Consider the following 22,552-nt stretch of genomic DNA (forward strand, 5'->3'; position numbering starts at 1 on the left):
TGTCCATGTATCATGTGTATAGTCCCCGTGGAGGCCCTAAGAGGGCGTTGAACACTAGACAGGAGTTACAGACAGTTAGGAATCACTGTGTTGGTGCTGGGAACCGAACCTGGGTCTTTGCAAGAACAAAAAGTGCTCTCAACTATCTCTAGCGCTATGCATTTATTATGGATTTATGAGAATATTACGGTTTTATCTCCATTTTCAAAATGCTTTTGAATTATTTTATTATTGCATTTAAAGTTTAGAGGCTTAGTATTTTGATCTTAAGCTTTCGTCATCATTGTAGTTACCTTTTATTGTTTCCTAAATGTTAATGAATTTTCAATAGATTCTAAAAGAATGTAAATATCTTCAGGCCATTTGTGTAATTGTGTGCATATACATTTTCTCCACTTCTGTGTGCTCATGATATATTTATGAATGTTAGATAGACCAGACAGCTGGACATGATAGCACACACCCATAATCCCAGCTCTGGAGAAGCTAAGGCATGAGTTCATGAGGGAGAGATCTGCCCAGGCTACATAATGAGACCCTATTTCTTAAAACTAAAAACAAAAGCAAAAATCAAAAAAGTGTTTTGTTACTGTGATACAGAAGCCTTTGTATCATTATTTTAGGTATTTAAATTATTCCAGATTCCCCAGGCTCATTGTCATGTTAAAAGTGGGCTACTGGCCTGGGGAAGTGGCCAAGTAAAATGCTTGCTGTGTGAACATAATGACCTCAATTTAGTCAGCACACACATGCAAGTTGGGTACAGAGGTGTGTGTGTATATCTCAAGCATTGGGACAGAGACTGGTGATTTGTATCACTCAGTATCTAGCAGTGGAAATGGGGAACACAGGCTCGCTCAGTGAGTAACCCTACCTCAAAAGAACAAGGAGAGCAACCAGGGAAGACACTTGAATCAGCTTCTGCCCTCTGTTGATCTATACACAAATAAATACAATTAAAAATTTAAAAATTAAGGCTAGCCTGATCTACAGAGCAAGTTCCAGGACAGCCAAGGCCACACAGAGAAACAGTCTCAAAAAAAAAAAAAAAAAAAAAAAAAAAAAAGAATTCCACAGTTTTGATTACTAAAAGGAATATTTTTAGCTCTGAATTAGCTTTCTTTTGTTACTGGAGTCATTTTAGAATAGTGCTATAACTAAGGCAATTCAAGGGCATTGTGAAGAGATTATTCCTTTACAAAGTACTTTTGCATATTTCTGGATACTGTTTAGTATATATTTCTAATTGGGTTAATACCGGTAGCATTTAAGATGTGATTTTTAGATGAATTCTCTGTAAAGTGAGTTGGACTGCATTGACATTTTCATAAAGTTGTGACGTTCATTTGTCATGTCTTTTCAGTTGTAGTTTTCATATTCATTAACATATGTTGTCCTTGCCATTTACAGCGCAGAATTCTGCAAATGCAGAGTTTGCAAACTTTGATGCATTTGGACAGTCTAGTGGTTCGAGTAATTTTGGAGGTTTCCCCACAGCAAGTCACTCTCCTTTTCAGCCCCAAACTACAGGTAGAGCCTCTCCAGCATTGCGCTTAAATGTTTACTTAAAAAAACAAAATTCTCCACATGTAGTTTTAAAAAAACAAAATTCTCTTAGTGACCTAATTTTAAAGTAGCTCTATTTACAAAGCTCTGGGGAAACCTGAAGTCTGTTTCTCTGAACTCTTTGTCTGCTGTACATCCTCTCCTGTCCTCCTTTTCCTGCACATGCTCTCCTGCAAGTCTCCATCAACCCAGGTCTGAAGTGAACACTGTGACTAAGGCTCATGTTGGGTCTTAGGCTAAAGGAAGCTAGTTGATGACTTCCATAGAAATCAAAAATTTTTGAGGGGGTCAGCAAATTGTTGAATTGTTTAGTCAGGTATAAATTATTAATGGCCACTTTAATCAAATGTGGAATAGTTCTGTGCAGGAATTGGTTCTCAAACATTAAATTCTTCTGTAAAAGTGTACTGTTTTCAAAAATTCATTGAACCTTTATTTAGCTTTTTGGCTGACTATTTTTCTTTCAACTTTTAACTCTGTATGTGTTGTCTTAAAGACTTTTCTTTCAATTTTCTCCCCATTCCTTAACCTTCATCATTTACATAATTTCTGGCTGTCCAGCATTTAGAGTACTTTCATCTAGCTGCAGTTTTGGGGAATTTACTTCAGCTTTTCCTCTCCAGGCTACCCACAGTAAGTTCTGTTGTCCAGTAGGCGTCTTTTATTAATATACATGTTTTTGTGTTATTTCATGTTTCTTAGTTACAGATCATCATCATTTTTAATGATTAGCCTTCATAAATTACCTTTATTCTCACTTTTATTAAATTCAAGAAGGGTATATGGGTAAACTCATTTTATAGTTATCAATGAAAGTTGTTTGGCTTAATAATTTGAAATAAAAAATTTCATAAAAATCTTACAAATTTAGTATTTAGTTTATTTGCTAGCTGCTCATACCAGGTCACTGTCTTTAACATACATATCTCTTCATGTTAGTTTTAACATACATATCTATTCTTGTTAGTTTTAACATACATATCTATTCTTGTTAGTTTTAGCTGATTTTTTTTCTTTGAAAATTAACTTTTAAAACGGAGACTTGCTGACCAGGTTGCTGTTGAGCAGGCAGTCTTCCTGCTTCAGCCTTCTGAATAAGTCAGATTGTAGGCATGTATCACTATGCCCAATTTCTTAGTTTTCATTGGAGCACTTAGAATTTAATACTTGAAAAGATTTATTTTTTAGACTGTCAAAGAATTGGTTGATAAAAGGTATTTTCTGCCTTAAAAAATTCTTTGAACTTTGCTGTCTGTCACCTTAATATGTGGTAAGATTTTGGCAGTTTAGGAAAAAGAGAACTAGCACCTATGTAGCATTCAAAGCATGCAGTGAAGTGCACGGCCTGTAATCTTTGGTGAGGGCATCAAAACAGTCTGAGGTGGAGAACACATTCACAGATTTGGCAATGTGCCCTCTAGTTGTGCTTTATGATGGCAACAGTCATTGTCAGATACTTTAATTTTATACTTCGAGATACATGGTGGGACTTAGTTTTGCTGTGAGCATTAAATTTGTTAAATACACATTGAGTGCTGTAGAGTTAAGTAATGGCTCTTCAAGTGAAAAAAGGCAAGGACTGGAACAGCTTATCGTCAGAACATCTTACACACCGTGCAGTCTGGTAGTTACCCCAGGATAGACGTTGGCTTACATTTTGTCATATTTTATAAAAGTCATGTGTAGATAGATGGGTGTCATTTAGCAGTCCCTGATTTTTAGGAATATACATGATTATGAATGTGTATGTGTATATATATTATATATAACATATATATATATATATATATATATATATGTGCTACCTCAGGCAGAAATGTTCAGATAAATCTACCAGAGAATATTGAGAAAAGCATAGAAATTTCATGTTTTGTTTATTCTGTTACAGGTGGAAGTGCTGGATCAGTAAATGCTAATTTTGCTCATTTTGATAACTTCCCCAAATCCTCCAGTGCTGATTTTGGATCCTTCAGTACATCCCAGAGTCATCAGACAGCATCAACTGTTAGTAAAGTTTCAACAAACAAAGCTGGTTTACAGACAGCAGACAAATATGCGGCACTTGCTAATTTAGACAATATCTTCAGTGCTGGGCAAGGTATCAATGTGTAAACAAAACAGATACTAATTTGTCTAAATTACATATGTTGAAATCTGAGGAGATAATGCGTTTCTCACTTGTATAGAAAGTATGTGTTCATTGAATGTGTTAAGTAAAAGGTTCTTGGCATTTTTGCACAAAAAAAATCAACTATAAAACTGAAGACCCGGAAATTAATTTATAAGCAATTTAGAAAGGAAGGTAGTTTAAGATAATTGTATTTTTGTCTTCACAAAAATGCTCTACTATCCAGTGGCTACAGAGGGCCAACACTTTTCATGGACATAGCTGATTAGAGTGTCATTATTTCAATCACACTTCTTTTGAGCTGCTAGTTATTAACACTTTGGCATTTGACCCCTTATTTTTCTAGTATATTTTTGTAGTAAGTTTCCCTGTAGCAGTGTATGTTATGGAGGGCAGTGGGAATATGTTCTGCACTGGAGCAGTATATGTTATGGAGGACAGTGGGAATATGTTCTGCACTGGAGCAGTGTATGTTATGGAGGACAGTGGGAATATGTTCTGCACTGGATTCTCACCCTGATCCTTGACATTGCTTTTCTCCTTTGCAACCTGGGAGGGATCATAGAATTGAAGTATTGGATTTAGATTTTGTGAATTATTATATGTGAGGCATTTAGAGCAGTGCCTAGCACAGGAAGCACCTTAAATATTTCCTATATATTTATTTCTTATATAATTATCTTTTTTTCATGGAAAACCCCAGGAGATTGGTAATATTAATAGATTATGTACATTAGATCCATCATATAGTCTTCTGTGTTTGTTTGAGTGAAACCATCTGTCTTAGAGTTCTTTGAATCCTGTCCATTTAAAATTTAGATCCAGTCAGTTTTGGGTTTACCTGTGGTTCATGGCAAATATGATTGATAACTGACAATATGATATTAAAGTTTTGGTGTAACTTTTTTGTTTGTTTGCCTCTAGGAGGTGATCAAGGGAGTGGTTTTGGGACCACGGGTAAAGCTCCTGTTGGTTCTGTGGTTTCAGTTCCCAGTCATTCAAGTGCATCTTCTGACAAGTATGCAGCCCTGGCAGAGTTAGACAGCGTGTTCAGTTCTGCAGCCACCTCCAATAATGCGTACACATCCACCAGTAATGCTAGCAGGTACCCTCCCTATCTCAGTCAGCACTCCTGTCTGTAACGTTCTGATTTTTTTCCACATTTGAATAACGTAGTTAAAATATATGACTGTTGTGGGGTTGTAATTTAAAAATAATTGAATATATTTAAGTCTGAGGAAATTGAGTATAATTTGTTATTTAAAATATAATTCTTGTATCTGCCACTATTCTTTTATCAAATCTTAGAAATCTTACCCCCTTTCCCTCTTGGACGCTAACTATACTTCAAGCAACACACATAATTAGATGACAATTACATATGGATTGTACTCAGCAGAGAGTTTGTTTAGCAGTCGGACTGTCTGTCAGGGCACAGTTTTCAGTCAGTTTGCACCAAACCCCATTGTCCGTTCTCTAGCTTGTCATTGTCTGAGTGTTTAAAACATAAGCCTTGTGTTAAATAAGGCTGGTTGTGACCTCATGGTCCCTATGTCTGTCTTTAGAGTGCTTGCTTGCAAATACCAAACCTGGAAGAGCCTTAGACTTTCAACAAGCTTTTTAAATTTATTGAGAATATGCAACATTCTAGTTATTTCTTTTGTTAATTTCTGTAGATTTTAACTACTATATTACTATTTATTTCTGTAGATTATATCTGCTGTATTACTATTTATTTTATTTCTCTTTGACACCTTTTCTAGAGAGAAATTCTAACTACTTGAGATGGGACAAATTGAAGCCAAATAAGAAAATATTTGTCATATTGTAATAATATATCTTAATAATAGTAACAAGGTGGCCTTAAGGCCTAGAAACACAGGTGAATTCCATGTGATAAATGGACTATTGATACTGCATTGTGATTCATTAGTGAGTGTGTACAAGTGTGATTTATGGAATGCTTGAGTTACTTAAGCCTCTTTTTCAGGGTCTGTGAGGTCAGACCTCTTTTTCATAATAATTCTGAGAAGTTAATTTGACTTTTCAGTGATTGACATTTGTATTTGTGGTACACAAAACAAGGCAGGAAAACCTTGCTGGAATCTTGAGCAAAAATCAAGGTAGTATCATCAGATTGTATCACAGTAGACATTGTGTTTCTCATGAATACTGTTTTATTTCTGATTCAAAAAAAAATGTGGTCTCCTTTTGTGGCCTGGACTTAGGATTTCCATTGCTGTGAAAGAGACACTATGGCCATGACAACTCTTATATAGGAAAATATTTTATTGTGGTTGGCTTAGAGTTTCAGATTTAGTTCATTATCATCATGGCAGGAATCATGGCAGTGTCCAGACAGACATGGTCCCGGATAAAAGAGCTGAGAGTTGGGTTCTACATTGTTATCTGCAGGATGCAGAGGGAGACTGTGCCACACTGAGTGTGCTTGAGCACAGGCCTTACGGCTGTCTCTCTCTACAGTGGCACACTTCTCTAACAAGTGTGGCCACACTTCCTAATAGTGCCCCTCCCTAGGGGCCTAGTACTCAAACACATAGTCTATGGCCATTCCTATTCAAACCAGCAGACCTGGTGCTCAAGTCCTGGGTTTACCTGTGCTCTCAAGTTGTATGTGCCACCATTTCCCTCTTTACCATACAACTCATGGCGTTGAGTTTTCTAACTAATATTCTTGGTAAAAATTCCATCCATTTTCAACTTTATTAAATGTTTTCCATTAAATGTACTTTCTGCATGTTAGTGTTATGTGTGTATCAAGTAGTAAAAAACATACGGTCTGCTTGAAAGAAGTGTATGGTTCTTGAGCTTTGGGGTAGACCAGCTGCTCATTTTATGGTGGTTTGGATTTGAGCTGTAAGGACTGCATCTCCTTGTAGAGGCAGAGCTCGGGTGGTAGTGTTTACCAAGCACGTACCAAGCTGTGGATCTAATCCCAGCACCATAAATGGGGTATTACCAGCACCTGGAGGTAGAGGCAGAACGATTGGAAGTTCAAGAACACCATGTGTAACAGAGTCCAGGCTAGCCCTTGCTGTATGAAACCTTGTCTCAAAGCTTTCAAGCAAGCGTTAGAATTTGGGGAAATTTGTGTATATACCATAAATAATAGTTTTCTAATTCTCTGATGAAATGATTAATGATATAAATGAAAGTGAATTTTAAATTTTGCATATGGAAATATGTCAGCATTTGGAAGATTGACACAGCTCATTGAATAAGTATTTTCATTTTGTTAAATAGCCACCATGAAAGAAAATTGTTCAGAGTCACTGAAAGTCAGTAAAACTTTGGCTTTGTCGGGTAGAAAAAGTTCATGAATAGGTTTCAGTTTCCCTATCAGTTAACTTTAGGAAACTGCCCATTTTGGTGTCTTGTCAAAGAAAATGAGGAGGTACTCATTTGTGTTCAGTGTGTATATAAAGCTGCATATTCATCCCACACGCCAAACAGATGTTTAATATACATTTGTTTTCTGTTTAGTCAGCCGTTATGTGGAGTAGTAGAAATATAAAATAAAACAAGTTCTTTTTGCTTTGAAATACAGTTCTTATTAAAAATGCTTGTGCTGTCAGATAATGAATCCAATCTTAGATATTTTTAAACAGAATTTCTATATACTACTGATTACTAAAGACAGCATATATAAATAATTTATCACTGGAATTTCAGTAAGTTTTCAGAATGTAAACTCATCAGGATTATCTGTAGTGCAAACTGCAGTGATATGAGAATGATTGGTTCTTATGCGTGTACATGTGTAAGCACTGTGTAGGTAGATGACCTTGTCTGTTACATACTGACCTGATGTTCTTTCTCACCAGCAGTGTCTTTGGAACAGTGCCCGTGGGTGCCTCTGCTCAGACACAGCCTGCTTCAAGTGGGCCTGCTCCATTTGGAGGTATGTGATTTCACACAGAACCTGAACGTGCTGTAGCCGGGTGTTCTTTTTAGAGGTGCTGGAGGGCAGGAAGAGAGCAATGTTTTGTTGTCAAAAGGTTCACATTTCTGTCTTCAAAAATAATAGTGAAGAAATTTTTTAAAAATCTTGAATATAAAATATTAGGATTTTATAGCATATTTTATACTTTTTTAAAAGCTACGCCTTCTACGAATCCATTTGTTGCTGCTACTGGTCCGTCTGCAGCATCATCTACAAACCCATTTCAGACCAATGCCAGAGGAGCAACAGGTAAGACGAAAAGACAGAACAAGGGGTTATAACCTGGGGAAAGGAGCTTACTGTAAAGACCCGAACACGAGGCCTCTTTTCTTGCCAAACAGTTTGGTAAGAGACAGACAGGGTGGGTGACTTTATCAGACACTTACTCTGAGCAGCTGGGAGTGGTGGTGTGTGCCTCTCTTCCTGGTACTTGGAAGACAGAGGCAGAAGGATAAGGTGTGTGAGGCGGCCTGAGGCACCTTGTCTAAAGAACAGAGAGACAAATGCTACTGCAAATGCATCCGATTTAGGAATTTAACATACTGGAGCTGAGTAATTATGCTTCAATCCTCTTGATGGAAATGCCGGTTTTTTAGGTAGAGAATTTCAAATATGGGTAGAAGAATGTGATTGACAACAGTAGTTCAGTATACTCGGTGTCAGAATGACTATTACGTTCATATTAACTAAATATTTCCTCAAGGCCCTGTGAGATTACATCAGACAAATGAACTGTGAACTATTATTTTATTATTTGTTATAATACTTTATTATTATATATAAATACAATTCTAATTAAATATCTCTTAGTGCTTCTTTTTTTAGTGTTCCTGTATTTTGTTGTTGTTGTCTTTTTTTTTTCTTTGTTTTTAATGAGCTGAGGATCAAACTCTGGGTCCTCCTGCATCCTAGGCATGCACTGTACCAACTAAACTATATGCCCACTTATTTTGGAGTTTAGTACTTGAATATTTTATCTTTCAATACTTTTTCCTCATTAATTCTGTTTATCCTCCCTCTTTTTTTCTATACTTGTTTCATACCCAAGCCAGTCACATTATTCTCATTGGATTTCTTCCAGTTCTGTCTTACTGCTATTGCCTGCCATTGCCTGGCGCGTCAGCAGTTGTAGGTGTGGCCCACTGTCTGGTCAGTCTAGACGTCGCAGCTTTGTCTCTGTGTTTCAGAGTTACATTGGAACAAGAGCTTCAACTGAGTGAAGCAAGTGCTGATGTGAAGTTTCAAGAGTAAATCATTGTAGGCTGGGCTGTGGCACACGCCTTCCATTCCCAGTACTCGGAGGCAGAGGCAGGAATGTCTTGTGAGTTGGAGGCCAGCCTGGTCTACAGAGTGAGTTCCAGGACAGCAAAGGCTACTGAGAGAAATCTATGCCCCAAATCTCCACCCTTCCAATAAGAGTATATTATTATAATATACTTAAATTATTAAGAATTAGTATTTATGATAAATGCCTTTATTATTGGCAAGACTAAGGATATGATAGTAGCGCTTCTGTGGTGGCTATTTGTCTGTAAACCCAACTGTCAGGGAGAGGCAGAGGATGAGGAGTTGGAGGCCAGTTTAGACTACCACTGCAGGGAGAAGCTATTAAACAGAGAAATAAGAATTAAACATTGTTTTATCACAAGTCTGAGTAAGAAGTATTGTTTTCCTTTTATACAAATACTTAGTCATAATTTAAGTATTTGAAATTCCTAACAGATTTAGTTAAAAAAATGATTTGTGTAGGGGCTGGTAAGGTAGCAAGGCATATAAAAGTACTTCTTGCTAATCCCTCATGGACAGGGACTCAGAAGAAAAAGAGAACCATTTGTCCCAATGTGTGCTTGCTGTGTTAAAGTTATCACGGCACATGGTTCAGTTTATAGAGATAACCAAAAGAAGAGAAGCTCAAGTTACACCTGGCCTGAGAGTGTACTAACTTAGCTCGAGTTAAATCTGTGCTTATCTCTCTGGTGTGAGCAGTGCTCCGTGGGCAGGCAGGCTGTTTGAGGTCAGTGGCTTTAAGTCACCCTGTGTGTTTGTATTCAACTGTGTACATCAGAGTTAGGGGATTCCCTCACCACCTTTTTACTTTTTTCTGTTTTTAAATAAAGTTTTTGTTTTTAAAGATTTATTTATTTGTTTTATATAAGTCTTCAGGTACACCAGAAAGGGGGGCGCGGTCATCGGATTCCATTACAGATGGTTATAAGCTACCGTGTGGCTGCTGGGAATTGAACTCAGGACCTCTGGAAGACCAGTCAGTGTTCTTAACCACTAAGCCATCTCTCCTGGCCAGTATGAAAGTATATTAAGTGCTAAGATTCTACATAGAGTATAATACTATACATAAAATCTATAGCTTGTATAAGCAGTACTTAATTTTAAAGTTTATCAGAAAATACTATCTCTACAAATTTTTATTTCAATGTAATTTTTTTGTTTGTCTGAGATAAAATTTCTTTGTGGAACCCTAGCTGTCTTGGAACTTGGTATAGTGACCAGGTTGTCCTTGAACTCTCAGAAATCTATATGCCTCTGCCTTCTGAATGCTAGTAATAAAGGCATATGCTGCTAGGCCTGACTATTTTAGAGTAGTTTTTGCATTATACGGTGTTTCCTTATCTTATCGGACTCTTTCTTGGGTTACTATTGAATTAAGTTGACACAAATGTTGACACTGCGGTTCTTCGCAGTTCTGACACAGGTGCGATCCTCAGCATCTAGTTCTCTGCAGCACTTGGATTTCTCCAGGGCTCGCTCTTCTCAAAAAGGTTAACCCTGTAAAAAACTTCAGATAGCTTTGGAGGAACAGTGTGACAGTTCTGTGCTCTTGAAGATTGAAAAATAAATATCAACCTAGGATGTCCGCTCAGTGTCTGACTAAAGTATGGCAGTGGTTAATACTGACTGACTGTCACTGTTCACTGAGAAGTTTAGAGAAACTGGAGTGAAGGTGGGAGACGATGGATGTCCTGTAGCACTTGTAGATCAGAAAACTGCTTTTGGGATTAGTTCTATTGTGAGATCCAGGGATTGAACCCAGGCTTCCAGCTTGTGCAGCAGACACTTTTATCTGCTGATCCATATTGCCAGCCTTGAGAAGATTTTAAATCATCATTCAATGGAGAGAGTTCTGTGCCTCAGTAAGGGTATAGGAAATAATAAGATAGCACAGCTTAGCAAGCATTAGTGATGCAGGAGGAGTAGTTGAAGCCTTTGGCTTTCTAAGAAGAGAGTAAAATACATTGACTAAACTTTATCACAGAACTCTTCCTTGTCAGCTGAGAGAGAGAATGCATGCTCACATAGGTATCTTCGTAAAGTGAGAGGACAGTAACCGTCTACTTCTTCTGAGACAGTCTCTCATTGGCCTGGAGTTCACCAGTTAGGCTACACTTGCTGACCTATAAGCCATAGGGATTCTTGTGCCTCTGCTTCCACAGTCTGGAATTAGAGGCCTGTTTTACCACCACTGACATTTATTTTCACGTGGATTTTCACACTAGATTTTAGTCAAAAGACAGAGAAGTGGTTACATGGGATCTGGTATTGAACTTAGGTCTTTGTGCTTGTAGGAACTTTGTGAACCATCTGCACAGTCCCTTCTCAATATTTTGCTGAATGTACATCGCAGTATAAAATCTGTTTAAATTGGCAAGAAAAATATTTCTTGCTTTCTATATAATACATTAACTCTTTGTTACACTTAATTTTTATAGCAGCTTGTATGTAGGTCCTATTATCTCTGTACCCTTCCATCTTCCCCTTTGCAATAAGGAAATTGAAAGACGTAGGAAGTACCAGAACTAAGACTTAGACTTTTCTATCATTGTGTGCCTCATTTAAATATCCTAGTGTAAAATGCGTAGAAATGACTATAATTCAAACAACACCAGTTTTAGAATTTAGTAAGCCATGTTTTTTCTGTTTTATATATGCATGTAATTCTATCCTCTAGTACAGCAGGTGAGTGTTCTTAGGACGCTTTTCTCCATTTGATTGGCCATAGTGCTTTAAATAGTCTAGCATTTGTATGTTTGAGTTTTCTCCTCATAATAATCCTTAGCTCATTTAAGTTATTTTTAGATATTTCTAGTTAATGTTTTGATTTGTAAAGAAAACATTCTGGTATTATTCAGGGGCTCTGTATAATACTTGGAGTTTCAGGTGATAAACTTTTTGGATTTGTTTCATGATGCCTACTCTGTACAGCCTTGTGTGTGTGTGTGTGTGTGTGTGTGTGTGTGTGTGTGTGTGTGTGTGTGTGTGTGTGTGTGTGTGTGTGTGTGTGTGTGTGTCTGTGTGTGCCTGTTTGTGTGTGTGTGTGTGTGTGAGAGAGAGAGAGAGAGAGAGAGAGAGAGGGAGGGAGGAGGGGAGGTGTTTCATGTAGTCCAGGCTGGCCTTGAATTTACTTTGTAGCTGAGGCTGGTCTCGAACTACTGATCTTTCTGCCTCTACATCTAAACTGTGAAAAGGATTTCATGTATATGCCCCATGCTTTGGTTCTTACTGTATCATTTTTAGGGTTATAATCATATCTTCAAATGATAAAGCTAAAATTTATTTCTGCTTTGAGACAAGAGTGTCAGTCTGCAGGCCTGCATGGTCTGCTGTTTGCTGCATAGATAAGATAAGGCTGGCCTCGTTCACAGATGATCCTCCTCCCATGCTGGGATTAAGTATGTAGTTGCTGTGACCAGCTACAAAGGATTTTTAAGAATGGATTTCATCAGCATTTTTCCATTTGACCTTTATTGTTCAAACTGTTCAAAGTGAATTATAATGTCATGAATGTAATTGAAACATGAAGTCTGATTTTGGGGTGTGTTTCTACTGTACATTCCTGTGACACCCAGTGGGCAACAGTGTGTTCTAACTCTAGAGATCTTTAATGAAACCAGCTAACTTTTACTTTAACAGTAGCCGTATATAACTTAATTGACCTTGGTCTCTTTATGGCTTCCCATAAGGCCTTTCTGGAGCAATGCATTCTCAAGTGTTTCCTCACGCTCATTTTGGTAGGTGGCCACAACTAGATTTGTGTGGCAATACGTCTAGCTGCTTGTGGAAGCTTCTGCTGGTGTTCTGGATCCTTGCATGTGGAATTAAGTTATTTCCATGTTTTAATATGGAGTGGGCATGGATGTGTGGCATTAAGGTCACATTGTATTTAAAGTGACATGAGTATCCTATGTGATGATTTGTGCTTTAATATTGAAAAACGTTGCTTCCCTCCATGGTCACAGTAGAATGTTAATAGCTATTTTGATCATTTCCCTTACGTTTAAATTCATAGTACTTTTAAGTGATACCTTTTTGATGTCCCAAATCACTTTCTGCTTTATTTCATCTGGAGTTTGGTTTGCCTAAGTGTCCAAGCTTTGCCTTGAGTGCTTTAATCGGTGACTTGTCAGTTGCATTAGTGCATTTTGTCTGCAGTGAAGCCCTCCTGTCTCCCTTGCGATGTGCTCAGACTTTTCTTTTGTTCACCTGCTTCTCAATAGCCTGTTCTTTTCTCCCCACCCTGACCCCCATAGTAAAAAAATTAAACAAAACCCTTTTATACTCTTAAGTTCCTTGAACAAATTTCTATTGCCACAAACATTAGGATTACTGTGGGTAACTTATGTGATACTTTTCAGTTTGTTTTTAGGTAAAACATTTTGTGGAGTTTTTTATTTTTAATATTTAATTTCTTTGCCTTGAATCAGTCATCAGTTTGATAAAGTTTTGAAATCAGAAATTCAACAGATTGATGGGCGTTTATAGTATCTCCCCATACCCTTACTTTACTGAGTCCCTTCCTAGGGTAAGCATATGGTTGGAAGGTGCTACGTATTTCCTACCAACAACTGACACAGCATCCTGTTATTACATATCTGTAAGATGAGAATCTGTTCATACTTGTGATTGTTTATTATGTAAAAGGGGGGTGGCATAGACATATCACATAAACATGGGTGATTTCCACAAGGATTACCAGTTAGTGAACTACCCATCAAGCACAGTAATCCCCAGAGGCTCTGCTAACATTGAACACGGGACCCATGGACCTGACAGTCTTCATCTCTTGTACAAATGGTCCTTCCCACTTACTTTCCAGTCTGTGCACTGACACCAACTTCTGTAGCTCACTAATCCCAGATATCCTCCATTCCCTTGCAGTTGTGAAATGGGGGTGTATGAGTTTATATGTGTGTGTCGTGTGTATAAATATATATTTTTTGTTTATATATTGTGTGTATATATACATATGTAAAATATGTATATATACACACATAATTAGTAAATACATTCTTATAATTGTATTGATGTTTTAAGTAGACTTTTTCTTTCTTTGTCTTTGGCTGTAGTTATAGAAATATATTTTTGAATGTCCTGCCTTTCACCCTAGTTATCTTATAAATTCTATAATTTTTAGTGAGCTCTGTTGAAGAGGTCTTAAAATTTTTTTCTTTACAAAGATGAACCTTACATGATCTCAGAAACTTAGTAATTAAAGTTTGCTTGTTTTTTTTTAATTGAATATAGGGAAACAACCTTGAACCCAGGATATATAGAATGCTGTCCACAGGACAGTATGACTGGCTTCTGAAAGCAGGCTGTTGTATGACTTTACGTAATTGCTTATGGAAGTTTTCTTGGGATTTCAAATGACAGGGTTAGTAGTTTCTCTGCCTGGTCATCGCATTTCGGAAGAAATCTCGCTAGGTTACCATAGACAGTGCTGAACTGTCTGTACTGTCATTGTCAGGATTTGGAGGTTTCAAATGTCCTTAATATGTGTCTTAGCGTTTTCAAGGTAAGTGCTGTAGTCCACATTGTAGACTGTTTGCAGTGTCTCTGACCAACCCTTTTTCCCTCTGTCAGCGGCAACCTTTGGCACTGCATCTATGAGTATGCCAGCAGGATTTGGCACTCCTGCCCAGTACAGTCTCCCCACCAGCTTTAGCGGCAGTTTCCAGCAGCCTCCCTTCCCAGCCCAAGCAGCTTTCCCTCAGCAGACAGCCTTTTCTCAGCAGCCCAATGGTAAGCTCCAACGGTTGGCTAGTGCATGACTTCAGTACTTGTTACACGGTGGGATGCCCAGTGCTGGAGACAGAGACTATGCTAAGATTGCAGTCGCTTATGTGCTAACTGCTGACTTCCTACACTAGAGGAGAGCCTTTGCCAGTGTGGGCTTAAGAAAATTGTGATTTTATAAATTTCCTTGATGTTAAGAGACATCAGTGACTGTAAATCTCTTCTTAGAATCACCAATGTCTTTGTCTTACAAGTCCATGTTGTGTGTTCTTGTGTGTTTCTTGACTTGAAGTGCAAATTGTACAGTCCTGAAGACCTAGAGTGTTAGTTTTGTTTTTCTTCTCCATGGCAAATGGTTGCTGGTGTGCTTTTGGGATGGGCGTGTGTATTTTGGTTAATACTCTAAATAGGTGACAGTGGCACACTTGCAGGATAGGTGATGGCGGCACACTTACTTATAAAAGTCTAGAAGAGTCACTCAGCCTTTCTTTTTATCTTGGTTTTTAATTGCTGAACTTTGAAATCTATACATTTCAAAAATGTTTATGGATCTCCATACATTCAGTAGCTAGGAAATACAGTGCATAGAGTTGTGATAAATGATGACGTTTCCTAAGAAATGCTGTGGTGTTGTGTAGAATCCATTTACTGTCCGCATTGACCCTTCCCAAACAACACGGTCACCAGCACAGTCCTTGACGGCACAGTTAGATTATTTCAGAGCCGTGAGTCTCTTAGACACATGCTATAGGAAGTTTGTCTCTGGTGTCTAAAGAGACACCAGACCTAATGTGTTAATCTTTGTGGTTTTCTTTTCTTTTCTTTCTATCTGTTAACAATTTTTATGAAGCTTCTAATACTGAGATAGGCTCTTGGTAGCGTGTATAATTGGCGGTCTCTCTCTCTTTTTTTTTTTTTAAAAAAAAAACAACCAAGGTGCAGGTTTCGCCACATTTGGACAAACAAAACCAGTGGTAACACCTTTTGGTCAAGTAGCAGCTGCTGGAGTGTCTAGTAATCCTTTTATGGTGAGTGAATTTTAGAACCTTAAAAAAATGAGATGTGTCTTATTTTTAACCTGGGGAAACCAGATTGTGGCTCTAATGTGACTTTGTCTGCATACAACTTCCTGTTCTGTTAATCTGATGATAAATAGTATGCCGGGCCTTACAAGACCTCTTAGAAGTAGTTGCAGATCAAAGTGCTAATAGCAGATTAGCTATTTCATCTTACAAAACGCATGCACTCTTGTCAAAATTATGCTTGAGGGGGTTGGGGATTTGGCTCAGTGGTAGAGCACTTACCTAGCAAGTGCAAGGCCCTGGGTTCGGTCCCCAGCTCTGAAAAAAAAAAAAAAATTATGCTTGAGGAGAAACTGCTAGATTTAGGGTAAAGGAGTCGTAAAAATGAAATTTTTTATTTGAACTTACAAGTTCTTTAAGTGCTGGATTCCCCTTTAGGAGTATTCAAGCTGTGCGTGTACGTGAAAGGCGCGTATAGTCTGTAACAAGTAGTAAGCAGATCTCTAGTTTGTTGACAGCCATGGTGAATAAATGTTGTCAACAAATTCTTAATGAAGTGTTGATGTTAGAATTAAGTACAATTCAATGCTCTCATCTCATACAGATGTCACTTCTATTTGCTTATTTTGCCCTTGTGTTTCTTTCTGACAGACTGGTGCACCGACAGGACAGTTTCCAACAGGAAGCTCATCAACCAATCCTTTCTTATAGCCTTACATAGACACTGTACTGGAACGAACTTTTATGTCATCATATTACATCTCCTCGCCTCTTGCACTGTTGTCTTGTTTCACTGACCTTAGCTTTAAACATGAGAGAAGTCTTTAAAATGCCTGCATTGTGTATTAAACACCAGGTAATATGTGCAAAACAGAGGGCTCAGCAACAACTTTTCACTTGTGAATTGGCAGGAAAAGGTAGCGGCATCATGTAAGTTAAAAATTGGCTAACGTTAAGTTATTGCAGATCCCACATTCATTATGCTGCAGCACTGTACATATTTTTCTTAGAAATTAGCTATTTGTGCATATCAGTATTTGTAACTTTAACACATTGTTATGTGAGAAATGTTACTGGGGAAATAGATCAGCCACTTTTAAGGTGCTGTCATCTAGCTTGAAATGAATGATTAAAATCATTTGAAACATTGCTTCTGGAAAATTCAGATTGGAAGGTTCTATTCGTTCTTGAATTTTTCCTTCTGAAGAGCTCTTCTATTCGTACATGGCTAAGTTCTTTAAGGATGTGGAGGACACCTGTCTGCGGCTAAAGCTGATCATGTTTTGCTACAGTTTGCAGGTGAACAAAATAAATACTAGAAAATATGCTATTGTTTTTGTGTTCTTGCTGCAATGCCTTTACCAAAGTGGCCTTAAATAATGAGTAGTGAGTTGAGAACATCTTGAACTCTTAAAGACTTCTAGTGACTAACTTTTTTAAAAGGCCATGTAGAAAATTTATTAAAACTACTAGGACTGCTATATTCAGGAATGTGACAGTGGAAAAGCATTTAAATGTAGCTTGTCAGATTCACCATGCTACTTCTAATTTCTCTGCAACTTCTTAATTTTGTGAAATTTGTAAATATGGAGAGAATTTGCATGTATGTGTATTTACAAATATTTTTAAAAGATCTTGAATTCTCAGACTGCAAAATGCCTACTTTAACTCTTTTCCCTTCTGTGTGCATTGTCTTTGAATGTACTGGAAGCAGACATGCACTGACCGTGACGTGGTCGCACCAGAGGTCCCCTCAGTTTCTGGACAGACTAATACTGTCTGTCAAACGTTTGCTTGTGTTTGTTTTGGGGATAAAGGAAAAGGAACCCGATGTTACCTTAAAGTGATGAAATACTGTGTAAAATGGTAGCCATACTAATATTAGTTTATCTTTTTGTTAATATTCAAATGAACTTGTTTAAATATTTATATGTAGTAATGCCTCATTCATCCCGGGATAATCTGGCCCTTTCATCAAAACCAAATACAACTAAGAATTGAAATGATTAAAAAAAATCTTTGAACAATACCCCTAAGTTATGAATTCTGTATGTAGAGCATATGTTTCTTTGAATGTGTTTAATTGTTTGATAATTTGATTTATATTGGTCCATAGCATATTAGTGTTGATGAACGGAGGGGATCCACAACTCGGAGGAAGAAAGAGCACGGATGGCCAGGCCCCCTAGGGACAGCCAGCTCAGGCGAGAGGTGGTGACTCTGCCGTCAAAAGCTGGAACTGCACACACAATGCCGGTTAGAAAGTGACTTGAAATGTTTAAGGGTTGGTTTGAAGCGATACAAGCACCACTTTCCTCACACAGTTTATTCATTTTGGATGTATTTTTGCAGTGATGGCTGTTATCATACTCTAAAGTCTGGGTGTTTACTTGAAGCACTGCGGTCAGGTGCCCTCCCATCGGGAAGTTGTGCTTTATGTGTACTTGACAGGTGGTGTGCCCGAGCCTGAGGACCCGTTAGTGCTGCTCAGCTGGCCTGAACTCTGGGCAGTCTCGAACTCTCTGTACGCTTTGGGGATCTCATCTGTTTTCATGGAGGGAAAATTTAAATGTCTCTAAACTTTTGTTTGGGATTGTATTAGATCAAATCAATTCACATGTACAAGTTAAACTATATAATTATAGGCCGTTACCCAAATACCCCAGCAGGCTTTCCACCTAGTAAGTAAATTAAACAGTTGTTATTCAAAGTAACTTTAAAGACTATTTTTTTCTAGTAGTTCTTGAGATGTGTAATTAAATGGGGTGTTGTTTTGACTTTCAGTGAGTGCCTATAGCACAAACACAAGTACCAAGGTTCAGAACAGTTCAGTGTTAAAGCGGGTTTTCTCAGGCTTGTGTTTGGGTTTCTTCTCATTTTCAGCACGGAGTGAGCACTAGGAGGACGGTGCTCAGTGGCAGCTGGGGGTTGCACACTGCGGGCTCAGTGATTGCTCACAATAGGCCTCCTCCCTCTGTCTCCGATGAGCATGACGTTCTGTGTTAATAAGTTCAAAAACATCTTGATCCATCTTGTTTTTATGACTTAAGGAGTATTTTATTTTAGACTTTTTAAATAGGTTGTCATCTTCCATAAAATCATTTGTTCTGTAAAAATACCCATTATATGGGAGGTACTTGGTACCTCTTCCTGTCAGTTGCAAAGTGAGAGAGTAACTGTCTGCTTACAGTCACTGTGCCAGCATTTATGAAACATATTGTTTTACAGTCACAGTTTTTATAACTGTCGATGATCCTCCAAAGAGCTTTTGTTTACAAAACTTGACTCTTTCATAGGTTAGTATATTATAGATAAGTACAGAGGGATTTCTAAAGCATGCCTTCTTTTAGATATGACTGCAATTGTCCGACTACTTGTTACCCTTGTCAGACTCTCCATGTAGCATGGCAGGGAGGCACTGGAAACTGCTATGTATACCTGTGGATTCCAGATGGTGAAAAAGGCACAAACCACCTTAGAATTAATAGGAAAGCAGCCAGACCTGGTGCAGGTATTCAGGGTCCCCAGATAACATTGAAAACACAGCACTTTAAGTTTTTATGTTCCTGATCCATGTACCTCCGTCTGGGGAAACCTTGCTCCTTCTGAATTTAAGGGGTTGTTTCCTTTGATGAAATTCCAGTTGAAATCAATGTTAAATATTTTAATATACTAATGGTGATGGTGTGGGTGTGGTGGTTTTTACGCCCTAAGTAGTTTTCTTCTCTCTGCTCATGTGTTAGAATCTACAAGGCATAGAACAGGTAAGCGAGAGTAACCGTTTCTATTCTTGGAGAAAGTGCTATTGGGTTAAATTGTGCTTTCACATTTAGGTGTGCGTAGACCTTGTCTCGTTACCAAGTTTCTTTCTGTATTCTCAAAAACCTTAAATCATTTAACCTGAGTTCTTTGATACTTTGATGAGATAAGTGCTGTTTGCTCTATAGAGTCCAGTTTGCTTCTTTTAAATGCAGGGTCTCTACACAGCCCTGACTGTCCTGGAACTCACTCTGTAGACCAGGGTGCCTCAAACTCACAGGAATTGTCTGCCTCTGCACCACACCCACCTAGCCCGCTGAGTCTTAGTAACCTGTAGAGTAGAGGGCTGAGTGATAGGACAGCTTTCTTTGCATCTCAGGTTGGCAAACTCATTGTATGGGACAGCTTACCTTTATTTATGTAGTCTATTCCCCTACAGTTTTAAATTTGCTCTTTAAAAGGTTATTAAAAGTGTGTATAAATTAGCTTAATTGTATTGAATTTATCACTCCGTTGAACTTTGCATATTTTAAAGCAGTGTCATTACTTTGCTTTTGTATGGTTGTATTTGAACAAATGGAGATGGAGTGTGACCAGGGCTGTGCTGGTGTTTGCCAGCCGTCTCTGAAGAGAAGATGAGGCAACCTGCCTTGTAGTGGGCTGGGGTCGTGAAATACTGTTTGAAAGGAGCGCGAGTGGATGTGCTGAGCCTGAGTTAGACAGCTCTGGCACAGCACTCATGTGCAGCCTACAACTCACTAGGCTTACTGCTCCTCTGATGATTAGTCCAGGCTTTGAAAACCTTTGTTTTATATTTTTACTGATTCATTCTGTAAGCATATAGGCGCTAGTTTATTTCTGAAAGTCCACTATAATTTGGAAATGTCCAAGTGCTGTGCAAGATTGGAAAAGATGATCTAGTCTTTCCTGGTGTAGGGCTGTCTAGGCGCTTGCTGTCTGCTGACGTGCCACCGTAGTACTTCTTAGAACTTGGAGCGAGCCTATACTCGCAAAGGCTCCTGTCCCCACATCTCACTGCTTTCCTGGCCTTGCAGTGAACAGATCCCGGACAGGGTGGAAGGTGAGAGAGCTTTCCTCTGGCCCCCTTTCCTTTCAGTTTAGTCTTTCCAGTGAAGACTTCTGCCAAGAAGGTGTATCTAATGTCCTATCCATTCTGCATGTTTTATGCCTACAGTTAGAATCCATTGTTTTCAAATCTACACTTGTCCAGTACCTAGGTCTGTGGAAACAATGTTTTGATTCAGAATTTTATAAAAAGAAAAAAATCCTAGACAGAATATTTTAATTGCCGATAGACGTGCCCATTGGATTAATTTTTAAAATTGGTTTGTTCTCCAGAGTCTTGACCACTTGTTGTCTGAGTCACAATCTTAAAAAAGGATCCTTGTGATTAGGACACTTGGCAGCAAAGTGTAAATGAATGTTACATAGTGTCCTAGAGTATGGTGAATAGAACCAGATCTTTAAAGATGTAGAAGTCTTTATATGTTCTAAATAACATGCTTAGGGTTTTTGCAATTGTGAAGTGTACACAGGGTATAAGGTAAATGTTTCCCTCTGCAACTTGATTTTCGCACTTCAGGGGAATACTTAGTGTTCCTTGTATTCTTTGTAGTTTTCAGGAATGCTGTCTGTTTTGTCTAAATATCTGTGCATGCCTTTCATGGTTCTGCCTTTTAAAAATAGAGAGTTTTGCAACCTTTTCCTTTGGTTTAACTTGGACACGTTTACATTTTGCCACATGCAGCACTGTCCCATTGTGTGAATGGCATCAGAATCCAGGAGTGGATGTCCTTTGCAGGAACATTTTTGTATGTATATGCATACATAACATGTATACATGTATGCATGTGTATACACACATATACATATATATGTACATGTGTATGTTTATATGAAAATTCTTGATTTTGTCTGATAGGGAACTTTCAACAAAACAGAAAATTCTATTTTGAGGCTCACCAGCTATTTATATACAATATTTTATTTCCACCTGAGAAAATTTTAAGGTCTCTCAAATAGTTGTAAAATCCAGCATTTAAATTAAACCAGGAGGGCATTCAGTTTACTCACTGAGAGCTATGGAATCTTATGTCTTATTCTATACCTTACTCTCTCTGTTACCCCTACCTGTGACCCCTAAGGTTTGTAAGAGTGGCTTGAAGCCTCAAGTATTGTGTATCTCCACAGCCTCCGTGATTGGAGTGAAGTTTATATTTATGAAAGAAAGTACAAGTCTATTTTTTCACAATTAGTGTCTTCAGAATTAGCTTTTGCTTTGGAAAACATTTCGGGAACAACTCATAAAAGTTTTGATTTTGGCATCTTTTAGTATTAGTTATGCATAGAGTTTGCTTCCTAGAGAAGTGTTTTTCATGGAGAACTTACCTAATCACTGACTTGAGAACGCCTCTACATGTGGAGGGTAGAAGTTCAGCGTGACGGAGTTCACAGGGCAGCAGTCCGGGGCCAGCCCTCTGTGGGCTGTGTTTGGAAAACGTTAAATTGCCAAGGTTTTCGAGGCTCAGTCTTGGTGCAGGAAGTGGTTTTAGGTAGACACTGACTTTGATAATTGTTTCTTTTCTCCTTTGGAGATGCTGAGGATTGGACCCTCAGTCTTGCACATGCTAGGCAATGCTCTACAACTAAGTCCAGCTAATTTCTTGTTCATTGTAAAATATTGTTGAAATAATTTTTTAAAAATAAAGACATGAATTTGTGTACCATTTGGGATGGCCTCTTCAATTGTGTTATAATATAGCAAGATATCTGGGGGATTGAAAGATGCTCCTCTGTCCGTGCCTGCTTCCAACAGAGTGTCTTTTTCTTTGCTTAGTTTTACCAAACTTCTGGATATGGAATATTTGCTGATGGAATCTGGTTTCTTCATTGAATATTTCTTTTTTAAAAAAGCAAAACAAAACAACCTCCTCCTCCGAAAACAAACACAGTTGTTTCTGGTCAGGGCACAGTGCAGTGAGGCATACAGGAATCCTCAGGAGACAGGAGCTGATGGAGACTGAGGGGCCATGGATATGAAGTGGGGCCTCAGCTGAAGTAGAG

General features: G+C 38.2%; 1 protein-coding gene across 3 annotated transcripts in view; it reads left to right on the top strand.

Annotated features, from left to right (window-relative positions):
* Nucleotides 1–22,217, top strand: part of Agfg1 (ArfGAP with FG repeats 1) — a 56,090-nt gene extending 33,873 nt beyond the window's left edge. Inside the window, exons 6-13 of one of the 3 annotated variants that reach the window (XM_032901478.1) lie at nucleotides 1,411–1,530; nucleotides 3,455–3,664; nucleotides 4,619–4,799; nucleotides 7,540–7,616; nucleotides 7,815–7,907; nucleotides 14,535–14,693; nucleotides 15,624–15,715; nucleotides 16,361–22,217. In XM_032901478.1, coding sequence (XP_032757369.1) covers nucleotides 1,411–1,530; nucleotides 3,455–3,664; nucleotides 4,619–4,799; nucleotides 7,540–7,616; nucleotides 7,815–7,907; nucleotides 14,535–14,693; nucleotides 15,624–15,715; nucleotides 16,361–16,420 — 992 coding nt within the window. In that variant the 3' untranslated portion in view covers nucleotides 16,421–22,217. Of the gene's footprint in view, nucleotides 1–1,410; nucleotides 1,531–3,454; nucleotides 3,665–4,618; nucleotides 4,800–7,539; nucleotides 7,617–7,814; nucleotides 7,908–12,634; nucleotides 12,683–14,534; nucleotides 14,694–15,623; nucleotides 15,716–16,360 lie in introns of all 3 variants that reach the window. The other 2 variants (XM_032901479.1, XM_032901480.1) reach the window with 2 other exon arrangements.
* The last annotated feature ends 335 nt before the right edge of the window (nucleotides 22,218–22,552 follow it).

This window comes from Rattus rattus, chromosome 4 (genome assembly GCF_011064425.1).
Source record: "Rattus rattus isolate New Zealand chromosome 4, Rrattus_CSIRO_v1, whole genome shotgun sequence".
NCBI lineage: Eukaryota > Metazoa > Chordata > Mammalia > Rodentia > Muridae > Rattus > Rattus rattus.